The sequence below is a fragment of the Macaca fascicularis genome, chromosome 7, assembly GCF_037993035.2.
Source record: "Macaca fascicularis isolate 582-1 chromosome 7, T2T-MFA8v1.1".
NCBI lineage: Eukaryota > Metazoa > Chordata > Mammalia > Primates > Cercopithecidae > Macaca > Macaca fascicularis.
The window spans coordinates 135,660,254-135,680,574 of NC_088381.1; the positions used below are offsets into that span (position 1 = coordinate 135,660,254).

The following is a 20,321-nucleotide window of genomic DNA, read 5'->3' on the forward strand; positions in this document are numbered from 1 at the left end:
ATCGGCATAATAAACTATAGTACAGAACTCCTGGGCTCAAGTGATCCTCCCGCCTCAGCCTCTAGAACAGCTGGGATTACAGACATGTGCTACCACACCTGGCTGACTCTTCTTTGTAAACTCAACTCCTGCTTTAAGAACAAGAAAGAAAATTTAACCATAACACTAAGCTTCAGAATTTGGGGAGAAGGACAGTTCCCAAGAGGCCTGTCCACGGCCTTCACAAATGGATGTGGTTCTGTTCACTCCAAAAAGCCACCATGGGAGGACAATTCCGCAGGTAACAGGCTTCAAAGGTCATCTGCTGGCCGACCCTGACCTCCTCTACAATTGTAGGAAGAAGCTCAACTCCATAGACACTTCCAGGTGCAAACAAATTTACACAGTGGGATGTTGAGGGCCACCCTGGGTATAGACATCATCTCCATAAATTTTCTTTACAGGGAAGGGTCAATTAGGGTGAGGCCATTATTGCAGAGGGGTTCAGAATGATAAAAGGATCTTGTAGAGTTTCAGGCACATTATGGGAAACAGAACAATAAAGACGGGGATGTGAAGAAGCTGAAATTGATGGAGGAGCCAAGAGGTACGAGAGGGAGCGTGCCTGGGGTGGAATTCTCTTGAACGCTTCCAGGCAGTTGAGGAGGATGGTGTCCCCGTCACTTTTGGCTGCCACGCCTGACTCACTGACACACTTGAGCAGTTGCCGGATCTCACTGTATTTCTCCTTCTCCACCAACTGGCGGGCAGCTCTGCAGTAAGTCATGGCAGCATCTAGCTGGAAGTCCTAGAACAGAACACGAGATGATGGGCTTAGGAGCAGGAAACGTTAACAGTGGGGAGGGAGGCAGCATTTAAAAGCTCTCACTATGCTTGGTGTAGATAAGCCATATTGATTGTGGTCACAGTAGAAAACATAAATAGACCAAACGAAAAGCAAGCATCAATTCCTCTTTGGCGTCAGGTAGAACTTTAGGAAGCAACCCCAAAAAACTGCAGCCAAGTATCTAAAATGATACATTTAGCTTGCTGCGGTGGCACTCACTGAAAATATTCTTATCAAAATCCTAAGACGAGTTCATTTTCTCTCTAATAAGTCTGCTTTTTCTTGAGAAATGGGCATTGGGGGCTGGTATTTGCTACCCTGGACACCTGGTGCTCTGTTAGGAGGTAGTCGACTTAGTGTTCAGAAACAGACCCATTCACTGAATGACTCATTCGCTGAAAACTGCCAGATAAACACTGTAAATCTGGTCTAGGAGAACCCTTATGCCACAGGGCCTGGGTGGAGCTGCCCCTCTGCCTGCCTACCAGGGTATCTGTGTGTAGTGAGCTCTGTCCAACACTGAAAATAGATGGGAAGAAAAACACCTGACTAATCATATATGAAGCCATTGATTACTGACACACGCACAATGCATGAATACCCTGCCTGCCCTAAGCTGCCTGCTGTCAGCTCCTGGGGTATCTGCATGGAGCTGTGTGGTGGTGGGCAGGTCTGTAGAGACTCTGCCCCTCATGGTCTCAGTGCCCTGCTCCAGCCCCTGCTCCAGTGCCACAGCCGGACCTGTGTCCTTTTATCACAAGCAATAGAAAACGTATTCCTCCAGCCAGCTCCTATACAGACCGAGAAAGGGGAACAGCCCTTGTGGCCAGTGGAAAGCCCCTGGCCAGCCCTCCAGCCATGCTCCCTGTGAGAACGAGCAGTGTTTCTCAGGGAAACAGCTATGGGGAACTGTCTGAGACTTGGCTCCTGGTATTTATTTGGTAGCTTTTGATGAATTTGTCGTGGGTTACTTGGCTTCTGGCAAAGTGGCCTAGAGTCTTGAATTTGACCCAGTTCTATAATAGTCACCTCCTTGATTTCATCCCTAATGTGCGTGTAAATCTACTTTTCTTGGGATAAGAATTTCCTAAAGAATAATCTCTCCGGGAACTGTGGTCAGGTGCTGATTGTCCTCAGTATGATTTGAGTAATCCAAGTCATACCTGCAGAACACGGAATGCAATTCCAAAACCATCTTCTACATTTTTCCCTCCCAGCATGACCTGAAAAGGAAAGGCAATCATGCTTAAAAACATAACAATTACTAGAGTATCCTCTTGACCAAGAATGAAGGCCCCTATTTATTCAATTATTCAACAAATATTCGTTGAGACCCTGCTAAGTGCCAGGCACTAGGCATATAAGAATGATCAAAATGGACTTGATCACCAGTCTTCAGTGGCTCATATTCTAGTGGCGAGGCAGCCATCAAACAAACAACTGAAATAACACTAGACAACTGCAATTATGATAAGTGTTCTAAAAGATGACAGTAGTCTGCCAGAGGTCTGAAACGCTGCATGTACCTTGCAGGCAACATCCATTTTCATGTGGTTATTTCCAAACAGGGTTGGCAGAGGCAAAGTGGTGATTTGAGAGGTCCCAGAACTTTCGCACCGATGCAAGAACCTGGTCACTTCCATCTGCAGCTGAAGTGTGTTCATGTGCCTGTGATGACAGAATACGCACAGTCCAGCCTCATGAGGGCCCAGGAGTGAGGTGACTGAGGCCAGGAGACTGAGAAGTCGAATAACATGGTGATGGAAAAGGGAAAAGAAATGATGCAGAGGGAAAAGAGACCCCAAATACCTTGTGAGCAGTTATGACAAGACCAAAAAATGGTGATCTCGTGTCCTGCACAGACTCGCAATATTACGGAGCACTGTGGAACCAGATAGGGTCCAGTCATTGAATCAACAAGTATTTATTGAGCACCTATGTGCCAGGTACAGTAACACTGGTCAAGAGAGATGAGCCCTGCCCTCAGAGTTTATAGGCTAGAAGAGAAATGAATAGTAAACAAACACATAAAATAGTTAGCAATTAAGCCTCTGGAAGCGATAAATGGTAGTGGTAGAGCGTTTACCTCAGATGTAATGTTCTACGTAGAGGGACTGGCAAGTATTAAAGCTGAGAGGAATTAAGGACTTGGTGTGTTGAGGAGCCCTGAGGAGGCCAGGGATTGATGCTTAGCAACAAGAGAGTAGCAGGAGATAAAGATGGTGACATCGGCAGGAGCCAGAACATATAGGACCCTTTTTGCCTACTGTAAGGAGTTTGGAGTGTAGTCTGATTGTAGCCTGTTATGCTAATCCTCCCTCCACTCCCACTCCGCCTACCAGCTCCTCTGTAGGCTTTCCAGGCTTGTACTAGACACTGTCATCCAGGGATGATTCCTTTTAGATTTTTTTTTCAGGATTTGGGGAATGGACAAGAGTAGCTTCATCACCAACAGAAACCTGCTCCCACCCTTCCTGCTCCACACCAATGGTCCCCTGAACCTCCAGCTACCTTGACACATCAGCTGCAGTCATCTTCTTTCTGAAGAACGTGGTTTTCTTCCTTCCAGAGCTGCGGGATGTTTCTTGGAGGTAGATCTTCAGGTGGTCCTTGGCCTTAAGTAGCCATGACAGCTTCTCTCCCAGTTCTGTATACGACTTTGCTTTGTGACTGAAGAACCGAATACAGGTCATGGCGGCCCGAACTTGGTCCTAGAAGAGGAAAATAGATGTTCAGGTCAAAGTAGATCAGGGGTTTGGGGGTGGGGTGTGGATTTCCACTAAGAGACCTTGTTTCCAGCACCCACTCCCACCAGCAGCTGAGCTGCTATTTTGAACCCATCACCCAAAGGTCCAAGAGATCCCAAAGTGCACTGACTGGTGGAGCTCTTCGGTAGGACATTATTCCACCACCAAAGAGATGCTAAAAGAAGATATTTCTGATTCTCCACTCAAATCGGCTTTACTTGTACTTTGGCATTAAATAATTCTATTTCTCTGTCATTTAGTGCTGACAATCCTCAGGAAGATTGGGAGAAACATGTTCCTTCTCCCTTCACATATTTTCTCTAAAAACACTAACTTTTCCATCATTCCTTATGAATTCTACATTCATATCTCATGCTTATCTTGAAACTAACATTCATTTCTTTTTTTTTAACCTGTCAATTTCTTGCTTTCTGAAGAACGCCATTATCGACAGGATTAAAGTCTACCTCCAAACTTAGGATGGAAATCCTAATATTATTTAACAATGCTGGAGAGCAACATGGATTTGCTCTAGGGTCAGCCAAATAGCAAGGCCAGGGACCAATGACAGTCTCATTCCCTCATAGTGCACTGCCTCCCCTGCAGGGTGGGGTATCAGCGACAGAGGTAGAAGGCAGGAAGGGGCTGCCATTACCTTCATAAACTGCTGCAGCTCGTACAGAATGTGGTAGTAGTTCTTCTTCTGTAAATGTTGGCAGGCAGCAATCAAGTACTTTCCCCAGCTCTCCAAGGTTGGATCAATGGATTCTAGCAAGTTCTCCAAAGTGTGTAGCTTCCCACTTTTATAGCTTGGCTGGAAAATGCCTTCTATAAAAACTTCTGGAGGGCTCTCCTGGAGCAGGGCAGGGCGAGAAGTCAGAAGTCTTGAGTCTGGTTTTGGCACTGTCTGGGATCCACTCTGAATTTCCTTCTATTAATGAACCTTCAGCATCCTCCCAATGCATTGCTTCTTAATCTTTTATGTGTCACAGATACCTTTGAGAATCTCACTCTAGCGACTGCTTCACTTCTCTCCTTCCTTTTACAGAGAAGCCCCTTGACAGGGTTATCCACCCTCACTGTCTCCAATTCCCTCCTGTGATTTTTCTCTTGAACCCACTCTAATCTAGCTCTGTACCCATAACTTCCACTGAAACTGCCCCTTAGGTCACCAGTGACCACTAAACTCTAAATCTAACAGTTAATTCTTGATCCTCATTTTCTACCTGATCGATCAGCAGCTTTTGACAGAGATGGCTTCTTCCTCCTTGAAAAGCCTTTTTAAAAAATAAATTTTTATTTTAATTGAGAAAAACTCTCCTCACTTGGCCTCCAGCACACTGTCCTCTCCAGATTTTCTGTCTACGTCTCTGGCTGCTCCTTCTCAATTTTCTTAGCTGATCCCTCCCAGTCTCCCCAGGGCTTAGGAGGAGCCTATACTCTTTTCTATTTATACCCATTCTCCTGGTGATTTCATCCAGGCTCATTGCTTAATATACTGTTGATTTGCTGATGATACCTAAATCCCATCTCCAGATTGTTCATTCCCCCTGAACTCCAGAACCATACATCCAACTTACATCCAATTGTCTACTCAACACGTCCACTTCGAGATCTAACTGAATGCATCTACAACTACATTCCTGCTTGTTCCTTGAAACCTGCTCTTTCCACAGTCTTCCCTTTCTCAGACTGTGTCTCCATTCTTCTAGTTGTTCAAGTCAAAAACCTTAGTCATCTTTTCCATCACACTCCTTCATCAAATCCATCAGCAAATCCTATTGGCTCCACCACCACCATTACAGCACACAGAATCCGGCCACTTCTCACCACCTCCCTCGGACCACACTGGATCCCGCCATCATCGTTTGTCTGGATTATTGCAACATACTCCTCCCTGGTCTATCAGCTTCTATTCTTACCTCTTGTCAGTCTAACGCCCACAAATGAGCCCGAGTGACTCTGTTGAAACCTAAGCCAGATCACGTTATTCCTCTGCTCACAGTCTCCCAGCAGTTTCCCTTCTCATCCCTCACAATGTCCACAAGGTCCTGCATGATTTGGCCTGTGACCTTTCTGACCTTATCCGATAGTACCCTGTCCCAGTGGACTCTGCTCTAGCCACCCTGGCCTTTGCCCTCATCACACCCTCTGCCTGGACCGTGCCTTCCCCATAGATCTGCATGATTCACTCCTCGTGTTCTTTGGCACTTTACTCAGATGTCACCTTCCCTGGGTACCCAGTCTAAAATTATACAAGCCACCCCTTCCTCATCCCTGTTTTATTTTTCTTGTTCTTATTCATAATCTACACTATCTATTTTATTTCTCATGTTTACTATCTCTCTTTCTACTATGGCGGCAGATATTTTTGTCTTTTTTTTTTTTTTTTTTAAAGACAGAATCTCACTCTGTAACCCAGGCTGGAGTGCAATGGCACGATCTCAGCTCACTGCAACCTCTGCCTCCTGGGTTCGAGCGATTCTCCTGCCTTAGAGAAAACTAGACCTCATCTAAAAGTTGTAGGCCACATTTGAAGAAGCAGGGGCATTAGCTCTGTAGGAGAGATGGAGCACCTCAGAAGGGCAGCACCTCAAGAACTTCCATGCCATCCATTCATCTATCCACATACTCATTCATAATTGGTACTAGGTCAGGTGCCTGAATATACGGATAAGTAAAATATAGCCCTTGTTGGTCCAGATGGAAAGACTCAATTGTAAACAAACAGTTGCAATCCAGTAGGATAAATGCAGTGCCAGGGCAATGGAGGCTAATGCTGCTTGAGTGTTCTGTGAATGCTCAACAGAGAGGGCCTGAAAGAATACTAAAAGGATAAATAGAATTTTTTTTTTTTTTTGAGATGGAATCGTACTGTTACCCAGGCTGGAGTACAGTGGCGCGATCTTGGCTCACTGCAACCTCTGCCACCCTGGTTCAAACAATTCTCCTGCCTCAGCCTCCCGAGTAGCTGGGATTACAGGCGCCTGCCACTGCACCCAGCTACTTTTTGTAGTTTTTAGTAAAGACAGGGTTTCACCATCTTCGTCAGGCTGGGCTTACCTCCTGACCTAGTGATCCACCCGCCTCGGCCTCCCAATGGGCTGGGATTATAGGCATGAGCCACCACGCCTGGCAAATATGAATTTTTTTCAGAAAACAAGGAGGGGCAGGGCATTCTAGGTAGAGGAAACAGCATATAAAGACTCATGGAAATAAGACAGTGTGTGGTAAATCAGGAAAATTTGATTAAAAGTAATTTGATGAGTCTGGAGTATAAGGTACAGATAGGATCTGTGGTGAAAATAAATTAGAGAAATAAGGAGGCCTGATCCTGGTGAGTTCTGTAGCATGCTAAGGAATCTGGAGTTCTTCCTGTGGCCATGGAAATCCTCTGAAGGCCTTTTAGGGAGGGAATAACATGAGTCTATTTATGTTTTAGAAAGCTCAGTCTGGGGACAGTGTGGGCAAAGGGACAAAACACATAGGGAAAAGGCTGGGAAGAGAACGTCTTCCATGCTCCAGGCATTCAAGTGTAATTTTCACAATGTCTTTTCCTCCTCTCCCTACCTGCTTGAGAATAAAGGTAAGATATTTCAGTTCAAGGGTAACTATGATTACAGGAGATAAAAAGAAGGTTTCTTTCCTAGCTCTGGTAAATATAAAGCAAGGGCACTGCTGTCGTCAGCTTATACTAAGCTAATGAAGTAGGCAGCTTAGCTTTCTGGATTACAGCTGTCAGAGGGAACAGAAGTAGGTGATTTCCATTCTCAATTTGTGCCTGGGAGAAACAGCTTTACTGCTAAACTTGTTTGGAAATTGAGGAAAAGGAAAAAAGTTAGCAATTCCACTCCATATAACATGACTTCTACATTATTCTTGAGACCTGGTTAGTAGCTAAGAATAGTCAGTAGCTCAGCACTGGTGAAAACCCCCTGTCTTCACTGTCCTGTAGGGGTATAGTCACAATAATTTTGTGAACTGCTGATTTCACTTGGATCAATCTTAGAAAATATGTCTGTCTGTACATTTGCATTGGCTGCTGTTTTGAATTAGGGTGGCAGAATGAAACTAAAGTCTGCCTTGAGCTCATTAAATTTCCTATAAAATTTGGTACATCTCAGCCAATTTCTCCGAAAGTTATTATGGAACATTCAGATAAAAAAAGGAATGTAGCTGGGTGCGGTGCATGTGCCTGTAGTCCCAGCTACTCAGTAGGATGAGGTTGGAGGATTTCTTGAGCCTAGGAGGTCAAGGGAGCAGTGAGCTGTGATCATGCCACTGCATTCTAGCCTGGGCAACATAGCAAGTCCCCATCTGGAAAAAACAAAAACAAAAAAATGGGTCATGGTAAAACGAAGTCCCGATTGCTTATCAAGGGCTCCAAAGGCATAATATTCTTCAGTGGTGCCTTTGCTTCCAGTGGGAGGGGAGCAGAGGATGGGAGAGGAAAAAAAGTAGGGCACATTCTCCTTTCATCATCTATTTGGGGTTCAACTGTAGGATTGGTGCCATGGTGCTTCCTGGCCCTTGTAGTAACAACTCCGAACGGACCAGCAGCTGGGTCAGAAGCTGGACACTATCCCAGGCCAGCTAGGGAGGCCTGTGGAAGCAGACTCTAAGCAATATGCCCAAGGTCATGCAAGACTCACACTGAACATCTCATTCCAGAGACCATGCTCTTAACCACGATCCGATTCTGCTGCATGTTTTGGGAGAAGGAATGAAACGTGCCTTTGCTGGTGAGGGCAGATTTGGGATCCAGGCTAAGACTTTTCACACTCCCTGAATAACAGTTGTGCAGAGTCCTCTGTTTTGACCTGGCTCTGCTAGAGATGGCCCCATAGCTCAACACAGGGTTAAGTGTCAGGGGGTTATTGTCCCCCTTAAGGCTGAGTGGTCCAAGCCAGAGGAGCAAGGCAGGCACTGCCTTTTTGAGCTGTGTCCGTATCCCACCTTGTTGAGAAGGTGCAGAAGAGCTTCCCGCAGGCAGCTGTGCCTCACGTAGAAGCTGATGATAGCCAGGTTGGTGCTATAGTTGTGCAGGTAGAAGAGGCATTCCTGGTAGTAGGTGTTGTTCATGATTTTCCCTTCAGGAATCACTGCCAGAGAAAGGCTCTGCGTCCGAAGGGTAGCTTCCAGTTCCCTCAGGGTGGCAAAGTAATCGTCATCTTGCTGACAGCACAGGAGAGCGAGAGAGAAAAATGAAACTCAAAAAGTTCTTGGCAGGCACTGAAAATATTGCTTACAAAGAATGTTTAACAATGTGGAAAAATGTTCACAATGCAGTGTCAAAGGTAGAACAGGCAGGATACACAATTCTACATATTATGATATGGTACAACCCCGATTTCATTAAAACACATAACATAGAAAATTCACCAGAATCTTAACACTAATTAGTCTGTGTATGGGATTATATGTCACATGTCATTTTTATCTTTTTAAACATCGTTTCCTTTTTTTTTTTTTTTTTAAATGCATCTATTACTTATCTAACCACATATAGTTACTTATCTAACTATATGTGATGGAAAAAATTTTTTTTAACTTGGTTGATGCTAAGCCAGGACTGACACTGTTAGCTGAATTTCTGCTGATTCTTTTTCCAGGTCATTGCTATTCCTGGGCCTCCCTTCCTGAGCCAGGCACTCTTCCTGCTTTGCTCTTACCAAGGATACGAGGGGCCTCACTGTGGACTCCAGGTACTCGACTACATCCTGCACCAGTCTTGAGCCATGATTCAGCTGATTGAGGTCAAACGGAGGCTTCAGACAGCGACTGAACTTCTCCCGTGCAGCAGTGAGGTTTCCGGCTTTGAGGCAGGCCATGCCCCAAGCATGCCACGCCCCGGTGGTATCAAGTCCAGTCTTTGTGGAGACCTGGGAGAAAAATTGCCCCTTTTAGTGAGGGCCTAAATGTCCCAAAGACCTATTCTATTCCCAAGTTGCCAACCACCTCATCCCCACTATCTGCCATTACTCCTTTGCTGGCAAACTAGTCATGCCCCCGATTCTTCCCCATGGGCAGGACAACTGAAAGATGGCAATATCTGTTTGCAAGGCTAAGCAAAAGCAACTTGCTACAGTGGGGTGGAAGTAAGCTTTGTCTTTGTCTCACCTCAACGCCCAGTTGGTAGTACTCGGCTTCCAAAAGCTGGTTCCTTAGCCTGGTTACCGCGGCTGGCTGCAAGATCTGACTCAAAGATGGCACGTGGCGATAGGCAGCAGCAACTAAAATATTCAGCACGTCTACCTTGCTGATGTAGCTACAAGGAGGAAAAGGGCAAGGCCATGAGGCTCCCTAGAATCTTACTTAGAGTAGCCGCTTAAAGGTTTCCTATCCATTTTCTTTTTTTTGTTTGTTTTGAGACAGAGTCTTGCTCTGTCACCCTGGCTGGAGTGCAGTGGTCCAATCTTGGCTCACTGCAACCACTGCCTTCTGGGTTCAAAAGATTCTTCTGTCTCAGCCTCTCCAGTATCTGGGATTACAGGCACCTGCCACCTTGCCCAGCTAGTTTTTGTATTTTTTAAATAGGGACAGGGTTTCACCATGTTGGCCAGGCTGGTCTTGAACTCCTGACCTCAGGTGATTCACCCACCTCGGCCTCCCAAAGTGCTGAGATTATAGGCCTGCTCCATTTTCAATATGAAAGTGATCATGAGAATTAAGAGATGCATAGCATAGTTGCCATGAGTGAAAGCTCTGGAGTCAGACTGAATTCTGGCTCTATCACTTAGTAGCTCTATGACCCGGGGCGAGTTAGTTAACCTTTCTCTGCCTTAATTTACTCAACTGTAAAATGGATATACAGTCATAAGCCACATAATGACGTTTCAGTTAGCAATGAACTGCATATACAATGGTGGCCACATAGGATCATAATACCATATTTTTACTATACTTGCTCTATATTTAGCTACACAAATACTATAGTGTTACAATTCCCTACAGTATTCAGAACAGTAACATGTTGTACAGGTTTGTAGTCTAGGAACAATAGGTCATAACCTAGGTGGGTAGAAGGCTATACCCTCTGGGTTTGTGCAAGTGTACTCCATGGTGTTTGCACAATGACGAAATCACCTGACAATGCATTTCTCAGAACATATTCCTGTCATTAAGCAATGCATGACTGTGATAGTGGAGTTTTAAGGATAAAATGAAATAACCCAAGTAAAAGGGCTTAGGATAATGTCTGGAACTTTTCTGGCACTTAATAAATGTTAGATATTAATGTTTGGTGTGGGGATGCTCAAGGGTATTTGAGGCAAGGCCTTTACACTGAACATTGGGGGCTTACAAGTGACCCATCTACTTTTTGGTCCTTTTGAACCCTCTTTTGTGAGTGAGAGAGCATAGATTCAGTATCAATGGCCTGTACTCCTCGTCAGTGCACAGGCCACATCACTACCATTCCCTGGAGATGCTGCTGGGTGGAGGCATTCTGGTCCTTCACTCTTATTTTAGACTTGACATCTTCACTCTGGGCTAAGGACGGGCCCTCATTATAGACTAGTAGGGCTGCCTTCTGTGGTCTCACCTAATGCCTGTAAAAACCTTATAAGGACAGAAAGCCCAGAGGGCTGGATTATACTATCTGGTGCTACTGAGACAAGCCTACACTCAAGGTTCCTGAATATTGTCTCATAACTGCAGCAAAAACCTCTGTGGATCCTGAATTATCCACCAATTACCTAGAAAGGGATTCTGTACATCAGTGAGTCTTAACAATGTAGAGATGGGGGAGATGAAAGTATAGTGTATAAAAGCATCGGTACTCATAATATTTTTGCATATTTGGGAAATGAAAACATTTGAAGTAGGTGGTGAGTTTATTTTTATGTTTTTAGAGACTGGGTCTCACTACATTGCCCAGGCTAGTCTTGAACTCCTGGCCTCGGTATCCTCTTCCCTCAGCCTCTTGAGTAGCTGGAATTACAGACAAGAGCCACTGTACCCAGCTGAATTTTGTTTTTAAACCTATATTTATTTATTTGTTTGTCTATCAGAAGGGGGTATGAGTTAAAAACATTAGAAAAATACTCTGAAAACCAAGAGTTTGTAACTGATTTGCAAGGCAACACGTGAGGAATGAATTCACTCCCATTAGCAAACTGGCGCAAAGGGAAAGATTCTTAGAGTGGGCGTGTCTGAATGCAGGGTCAGAGAAACGGCTGTTTAAACAGAAACCATTGCTGTAAACTGTCAAAGAAGCGCATGACATGTTGGGGTGAGTGAGAATCTGATTAAAGTGAGGACTTCCTTACTTTCTGCTGCCCTCCGCCTAAAAATGGATATTTCCTCTATCTATATTACATTTTAAAGGAAATACAGGACTTGATGTGAAGTTTTTTTTCCCCCAATCTAAGTATCTTTTTCTTTTTTCATTTACCTTACTGATAGTTGAATATATTTTTATTTTTGCCTTAAGTCTTTTTTCATGTTTCCTTTGTTTTCCACCTTTCGGTATGTGGAAAGGTTTCCGTTTTTTTCCTCCTATCCTTTTCTCATAATTAGGTAGATTTTTGATTCTTTTCATGGTTATTTCAAAAATTTAACACATATCTGTTTCTTCATTTATCAACTTGAAAAATGATGTAGAATCTATTGCCTCTTGATATAAAGGAATCAGATTAGTTCCTTTTCACTTCCTTCTACTTTCTGTTTCACCTCCTCCTGCTTTTCTCCACCTTCTAGTTTTTGTTACTAAAAATAATACAAATTACTAACATTTTCGGGATACACAGTATATACCAGGCTTAGTTCTTCACCATCTACATGGATGATCTCATTTTACCCTTGTAACAGCCCCATGAGATCAGTATTACCACCCCATTTTATAGAGGAGGAGACTGAGGCCTAGAGGGGTTAACAGAGCTAGGAAGTCATGTAGCTGGGATTTACCATGCTCTATGCTGGCTGCTGAGTTTGTAGATAAGTATTCCGAGCAAATGTCTGAGGGAGGCAATGATACTGCAAAGACAATTATGCTCCCTTCTCCCAAATTTGGTTAGGACTGAGTGCTGGGAACACACAATATGAGTCACACATCTGAGTGGATAAGCAGGGAATTAGGAGTTTTCATTGTCAGGTTAATGGATGGAGTCAAAGCAGGTTGTACAGGAACCCGAGGGAGGTCTAATCATACCTTTTCCATACACACTTCTACTTTATGACCCAGGTTCCTACTTGTGACACAGGAATAGATCAATTCCCAGAGTGCTTTTAAAAATCTATCATCCAGAACTCACTGAAGTCACAGTTTGAATCTGGTCAGGATTGGAGTAGAGTTTTGTTCAAGGCTAATCACCGGATGTTCAAGGAAGACACATTTTCTTTAAAAGCCTGAAAGTCCCACAGAGACTAAAGGTGCTTCCCTACATTAACTTTAATGACAAATTAACCAATGAAAGTCTTTACTTTCTTTCTGACTGGGTGTAGATAGAGTAAATTCTGCTTTGAGGATCTGCTCTGAAAAAGAAAAGGATGTCAGGTAGTACGGGGAAGAACACTTGTGATCTGGCAACACCATTTCGTCGACATTACAGAGATGAAAAATCTTTCAGCATGTCTTGTCAGAGGGGATGATGAGATAAAAAAAATCATAGTGAGGTCAGAAAAAGCAGCTGGCTAGAAACTGCTCCTACGTACAAGAATAGACTCATTGCCCTCTACCTGTCACAAAGAGCCAAGTCTTGGCTCTGGCCGGCTTTGACGAACATCATCTTGGCGCTGAACAGCAGCTGCTTCATGATGTCCGTGAGCAGCCCAGCATCCACCTCCGGGTTGGTGAGGCCCTTGGAGAGCCTGCAGCAGTGCTCAATCAGCTGGTGACCACAGGCAATGCTGTCCCGGTGCAGATTCAGGATGGCAATGCACAAGGAGGCACTGGGGGCCTGGCCGGGGTGGAAGAAGGGAGAACACACGGTGAGTCCAGGGGCCAGAGCATTCTCCAGAGGCAGCTGGGTGGCAGAAATTATCCTTCCCCTTTCAAAAGGCTGAAAGACCCTGGGAGAAGGAACCAAATTCCACAAGAAAGCAGAAGTGGAACTAAACAAATTTCAGATGTTCTAAGTAGCAATGCCAAAGCTCTGGCTTTTAGGTTTTGTCATTTTACTGGGAAGAAGGGCACTGTGTCCACCTGTTACCTACTTCTTTATTTTGTTTTTTTGGAACAGGGTCTCACTCTGTTGTCCAGGCTGGAGTGCAGTGGTGCGATCTCAGCTCACTGCAACCTCTGCCTCCCAGGCTCAAGCAATCCTCCCACCTAAGCCTCCCAAGTAGTGGGGACCACAGCTGTGCGCCACCATGCCCGGCTAATTTTTGTATTTTTTTTTTTTTTTGTAGAGACAGGGATTTCACCATGTTACCCAGCCTGGTCAGCAACTCCTGAGCTCAAGCAATCCACACACCTCAGACTCTCAAAGTGCTGGGATTACAGGTGGGCACCACTGTGCCTGGCCTTGTTACCTAGTTCTTGACAATGTCCATAGGTCCCCTCCTTTTTCGGGTCCACTAGTGCAAGTCCTTATTGCTGACTTGGACAACAACGGTCAGCTCACTTGTCTGACCACCTACAGGAGTTGCTGCTTTAAGCCATGGACACACTGCTGCCAAATGAATATTCCCACAGCACACTCGGAAACCTTTCATAGGTCCCTGATACCTATCAAGTAGACAGTCCTTACTGCAGAATGCAAGACCCTATATATAAATAATCCTTTTCAAGCCTACCTTTTATGAGCTCTCTATTGACTCTATTGATTCTATATTCCCTTCAAATTAAACAACTTCCACTTCTCCAATCGTGCCCTGCAATTTTGGGCATGGTGTCTTTGATCAGATGTTTTAATTTTGTATTCTTTGTCCTTCCCCATCCCCACTTTCCTCATGACCCCCAGCTTTCTGCTTGTCACACTCCTACCATTCTTCTAAAGCTCATCTTAAATGCTACCTCTTCCACGAAGCCTTTCCTGGTCTCCCCTTGTGCAATTCCCAAGATGTTCATTATTTTCTGCGTTAATGGATTTACTGGTTTAGCTCCCATATTATTGCACTATAAACAAGTAAAGGCCAGGTGTGTTCACCTGCCTCTGTATTTCTCGTCATACTACTACACATCATAAAGAAACTTAAGTGACCATTGCATTTTATTGCTATTACCTGCTCATAGTAAAATTCACTTCGCACCAGCTCATTTTCCTCCTCTTTGAGATCCAAAATCCATTCTACCTCATCTGCTTTGGGGACTCTCACCACAAACGAGTATGGAGGGCTTTCACTCTTGGAGCTGTCTAGAGCTGAGAAGAGAAATACCATTCATGTATCATTCACAGGCTGGCAGTTCAGTCTAACCCAGTCCTGTGAGCTGGCATGAGTTGCAGGTAGGCACTTGCCTGCTATCTCAGGGCCCTTTCTCTCTCCTTGGTTCCTTTTGTTTGCTTTAGGACACCCTACTAAGCACCTCAAACTGTCTTCCCCAGGCGTAGACCTGGGGTGAGAGTTACAGCATTTGTCACATAACCTTCTTGCTTCACACAAGAAACCTTAAAAGGGGTGTGTTTCTCAAATAAATGGCTGAGCCACTGGATACTCTAAAAACTAACCTGTTGTGGAGAGTTACAGGCCAAACTGTTAACAGGGATTACCTAGGGGTAAGGAGGGATCATGGGGAGGTAGGATGGTAAAGGGAAACTTAAGAAAAACTAAAATCAAATCACGTACTAAAAGTTAAGAACCAAATTGTTTGGTTGCTGGCCTTCTCAATGCTAGAAGCTAATGGGCCAGTGTAATAGGTTAATATGATGAACTTCAGAGGAAACAGGCTGATAGAAATGCCAAGAATTTGCTTTGGCAAACAAGTTGGATGGAGTGCATTAGCTGGACAAGTATATCAGTCGCAGCTGATATGCTGAAGATAGAGTTAACTTAAGTACACAAATGAAGAGTCACAGAGAATGGGATTTGGCCTTACCTTCTGGTTTTCCTGAAGGCTCCTCTGGTACACTGAAAAGAGATAAAGATAAATTATTAAATAAATGCCTGAGTCACTTCTTTGTTTTGAGCTTAGTAGACGCATCAACTCACAGTGTCTCCCTGGGACAATGGAGGGCTCTTTGAGGGTAGAGTTGTTGAATGAAAGAGTCCCCCCCATCAATACAAACTGCCTATTTCAAATCTCAGCAGTATGGTGTGTGGGTAATTCTTCCCTGAGGGAGGGAGGCAGTGGTATGCTAGGGTCACGGAAACTGTAGAATAAATATGGTATGTTTTCCTTCCTATGAGATCAGTAATCATTATGGTAAATAATGACCAATAATGTTCATATCAGGACAAACACAATAATGCTATGAAGGAGAACATAAAATCAATTTAAGTTTGTAAATAAAACATGCATAATTCAAAGTAACTTGTTTTGGATGGTTGCTTTGGCCCATATTCCTGGATGCTCTAGGAGTCTTAGGTTCATGCTCCTTTGCTACTAGAAGTAGTGGAAACAATTGAGCAACCCTGAGCCAACAAACAAAGTCTTGATCTGTCTCACTGGAGGTACGAGCAGGTTCTTAAATTTGTTACCAGGTGAATTCTGTGTAGGCAAGTATGGAGGCCCTTCTAATTATGGATTACAAGCAAGAATGACTACCTAGATCAGAGTTGATGCAAGCGATGCCCAACCACTCAGCAGGTGTGAACTCCATTTGAGTCCAGCTGAGACCAGTTGAAGCAAGAGAGGCTGGAAAATAGGTGAGCCCGTGAACTAAGCTCAATGGCCTCTGTCTGGGGAAGGGCTAAGGAATCAATGTTCCAATTTCAGAGAGAAAATCATGTAAGAGCCTTGAACACCGCTTCCTCTCACCCTACTTTCTCTCTTAGTAGTTTCTCTGACCAAGGTCAGTGTACAAACACTTCAGTATAGAATTAATGGCATTTCAGTGTGGATGTTAAACATTTCTGGATTTGAAATGCTCTCCATAATGAGACTCCTAGGAGTGTAGGGACCTGGGGGAGGGTGCAGCAGTCAATAATAGCAACAGCCCTGCTGTAGGACACTCACTCTTTGTTGCAGTAACTATAGCACTGATCACACACACGAGCAGGGTTCTCTCTGCAGCCTTCTACCACCATTTTCTTAGTGGAGCAGGAGCTGCATACTAGCCGGCCACAGCGGCGACAATGATGACGCCTGTTAAACTGCGGAATGCCATCAGGAAGAGAAGAAAGAGGGAGGAGAGAAGGGGAGATTGTCATCAATCCATCTATACATGGTATTAGCTGCCAGTGGCTTACTTATTAAGAACACCAAGTGCTTGGGTCTCTATTGAAAAAGGACACACCAGTCTTTGCCCTCAAAAATTGAACATTTAAAAATATCTGTCAGCTGATGGGCAAAGGTGCCAAGTCATGGAGTTTTGCAATAGCTCCTGACAAGTTCTACTTGCGTATGGAGGCAACATGTGAAGAAACAGGAAAAAGTGGTGGGGAAGAAGTCACTTTCTGAGCCAGTGCGGATCACATTTCTACATGGTATTGATGTCAATGATTAAAAGGTATCCCTTTTCAAAATGCCTTTATTTATTTGTTTTCCCCAAGGTTACTTTAGCAGGTGCCATTCGTAACACATGATAAACATGAAGCAAGACTTTTAGGCTGGGCGTGGTGGTTCACGCCTGTAATTCCAGCACTTTGGGAGGCAGAGGTGAGCGGATCACCTGAGGTCAGGAGTTCGAAACCAGCCTTGCTGACATGACGAAACCCCATTGCAACTAAAAACACAAAAATTAGCCAGGTGTGGTGGCGGGAGACTGTACTCCCAGCTACTCAGGAGGCTGAGGCAGGAGAATTGCTTGAATCCAGGAGGCAGAGGTTACAGCGAGCAGAGATCGCACCACTGCACTCCTCTGGGTGACAGAGCAAGACTCTGTCTCAAAAAAAAATAAAAAGAAAAAGAAAAAAAAAAGACTTTAAAAATACAAACACTTAGGTATAATTTAATTTTATACACAAATTCTTAATTTGTATCAGTCAATTCAGAATTTCTCATCAGTCTTTTCCAAATTACATACCTTCTCTATACATCCATATTCTGGTGTGTGTAATACAGTAATAATATTATCAAGCCCATCAGGTTATTGTAAAATTTAAGAGAGATAACTTAAGCAAAGCACTTAGTATCATGCCTGGAACATAGAGAGTAGGCAGTCAATAAAGGCCCACTGTTGTCATGATTAGAAACTCTTTCTATAATCTACCCTATATGTAAGTAAACCTTCTATATGGTGGTCTTAAAGCTAGAGAGCAGCTTGTCATGCAAAACTCCTTTCAGTGGCTTGTCATATGTCTCAACAAGTCACAACCAATTGTCCTCCTTGAAGATTTATAAGTTTAAATAAGGAAAATATCTGACTTTGCTTTCCTCATAGATATATATTTTTAAATCTTAATTTTTATTTTAGGTTCGGGGTACATGTGCAGGTTTATTGTATAGGTAAATTCGTGACTCAAGGGTTTAGTGTACAGCTTATTTTGTCACCTGGGTACTAAGCATGGTACATAGCAGTTTTTCTTCCCCGAACCTCTTCCTCCTTCCACCCTCCTCTCTCTCAAGTAGCCCCCGTGTCTGTTGTTCCCTTTTTTCTGTCCATGTGTTCTCAGTATTTAACTCCCACTATGATTGAGAACATGTGGTATTTGGTTTTCCATTCCTATGTTAGTTTGCTAAGGATAATGACCTCTGGTTCCATCCATGTTCCTGCAAAAGACATGATCTTGTTCTTTTTTATGGCTACATAGTATTCTATGGTATATATGTACCACTTTTCTTTATCCAGTCTACAGTGGATGGGCATCAAAGTGACTTTAAAGTACTGCTTCATTTCATTCTAATAGAAATATAGAAATGTTACACCTCTTTTATAGATGAGGAAGAAACAGACACAGGGCAATTACATCAACACTGTTTTCATCAGCATTGAGCTGATGTGGCATACTGGGCAGGTACTCTGTTAACTATGGTGACATGTATTTATTTAATCCTAACAGCTCTATGAGCCTAAGAATGTATCATCCTTAGTTTACAAGAAGGCACATGAGACCAAAATAGTGTATAGTCACACTGTCATTAAGAGGCAGAGCCAGGATTAGAACCCAGGTCCTCTGTCTCTGGAGTCAGTGCATATAACCACTGCTAGGTCACCAGTCTTACTGTTAAAGACATGGAGCTGGAAACAAGATCCACTGACACCTGGTGACTCCTCCTGCCTCTTTTTTATTATCTCATGACAATGGCAAAGATTTTAGAATTCACTGCTATTTGAGGGTGTCTACTACCTGTCTGAATCCAGAAAACACATTCTGATCAGGTCAAAAATAAACCCAAAGTCTTAGATTTGGCAGTTCTGAAAATACCAATATTCTCTTGGGGACAGGCGTTGACTGTAAACTCAGGCTCATGAACTAGAATTCTCCTTTACCTTCTCCTGAGGGTGACAGTGGAGACCGATGCTGCTTACCATGGTGAAGTGTTCCCTGCAGCAGACCATGCAGATACTTTCAGTCTCATCTGGTACCCACTGGTGCCTGGCAGGCGGTGTCGCTGGGGGCACAAATTCCTGTGGGGGCTGGGTTGGTGGAAAACTCCTTTCCCTTAGACTAGGGGAATGTACACCGGAGATACCTGGGAGGCAGAGCCAGAGGTGAGAGTAAAAGGTAATCAATATGCCAGCATACAGATGAAGAGGCAATGATAGGATTTCACCATTTTACAAAGCTTATTGAAATAATAGATCCAGTTAATGATCATCAGTGGCTGTTTGTGTCATAAAAGAGAGACAAATGAACATCGTGTGCCTCCTGATGGACGTGTACACCACCTGCTATCAAGTATACTTACGAAAAAATATTAAGCCTGAATCAAGTCCAGCTTCTAGATCTAATTACTAGTGTCCTGGAAATTCTGGGGATGAAGAGGCAGATTGCCACAGGAAGGCAGTCAGCAAAATCCAGCATGTGGGAAGCTCTGGGGCACAAATGACTAGTCTCCACAAATAAAAAAGAGGTAGGGGGGATAAACAAGAAAAGAGGCAGGGAACCTATTAATTAAAGGCACTTTAAGAGGCCGGTGCAGTGGCTCATGCCAGTACTCCCAGCACTTTGGGAGGCTGAGGCAGGAGAATCACTTGAGGCCAGGAGTTCAAAACCAGCCTGGGCGACATAGCTAGACTCCATCTATACAAAAGAAAAAATTACAAAAGTTAGCCAGACATGGTGGTGTGTGCCTGTAGTCCCAGCTAGTAGGGAGGCTGAGGTGGGAGGATTGTTTGAGCCCAGGAGTTCAAGATTACAGTGAGCCATGATCAGACTACTGCACTCTGGCCTGGATGACAGAGGGAGACTCTCTTAAAAAATAAAAATTAAGAAAAGATTTAAGAGATATTTCGCCAAATGCCAAGCCATGTATGGACATTATTTAGATCTTGAGTCTAGAAAAACCAACTATAAAAAAATCTTGATGAAACAGCTGGAGAATTTTGAATACTGACTTGATATTTGAGAATAAGGAATTATTATTAATTTGTTTCTAGATGTGATAATGGTATTATGGCTTTGTTTCATGAAAGTCCTTACCTTTCAGAGATTTATACTGAAATATTTATAAATGAGATGATATGATATCTGGGATTTGCAAAATTTCCATAATAAAAAGCTCATATAGGCTGGGTGCAGATTATGCCTGTAATCCCAGCACT

General features: G+C 43.7%; 1 protein-coding gene across 9 annotated transcripts in view; it reads right to left on the minus strand.

Annotated features, from left to right (window-relative positions):
• The window catches only part of ZFYVE26 (zinc finger FYVE-type containing 26), a 67,321-nt gene that overhangs the window by 4,962 nt on the left and 42,038 nt on the right, over positions 1 to 20,321 (minus strand). For all 9 annotated transcript variants that reach the window (XM_073997599.1, XM_073997598.1, XM_015453907.3 and 6 more), the window contains 13 exons: positions 19,086 to 19,249; positions 16,631 to 16,767; positions 15,551 to 15,582; positions 14,740 to 14,876; positions 13,252 to 13,472; positions 9,694 to 9,841; positions 9,246 to 9,455; positions 8,530 to 8,748; positions 4,229 to 4,426; positions 3,338 to 3,537; positions 2,353 to 2,494; positions 1,990 to 2,049; positions 605 to 787 (listed from right to left, as the gene is read on the minus strand). In XM_073997599.1, the coding sequence (XP_073853700.1) occupies positions 605 to 787; positions 1,990 to 2,049; positions 2,353 to 2,494; positions 3,338 to 3,537; positions 4,229 to 4,426; positions 8,530 to 8,748; positions 9,246 to 9,455; positions 9,694 to 9,841; positions 13,252 to 13,472; positions 14,740 to 14,876; positions 15,551 to 15,582; positions 16,631 to 16,767; positions 19,086 to 19,249 (2,051 nt within the window). The remainder of the gene's footprint in view (positions 1 to 604; positions 788 to 1,989; positions 2,050 to 2,352; positions 2,495 to 3,337; positions 3,538 to 4,228; positions 4,427 to 8,529; positions 8,749 to 9,245; positions 9,456 to 9,693; positions 9,842 to 13,251; positions 13,473 to 14,739; positions 14,877 to 15,550; positions 15,583 to 16,630; positions 16,768 to 19,085; positions 19,250 to 20,321) is intronic.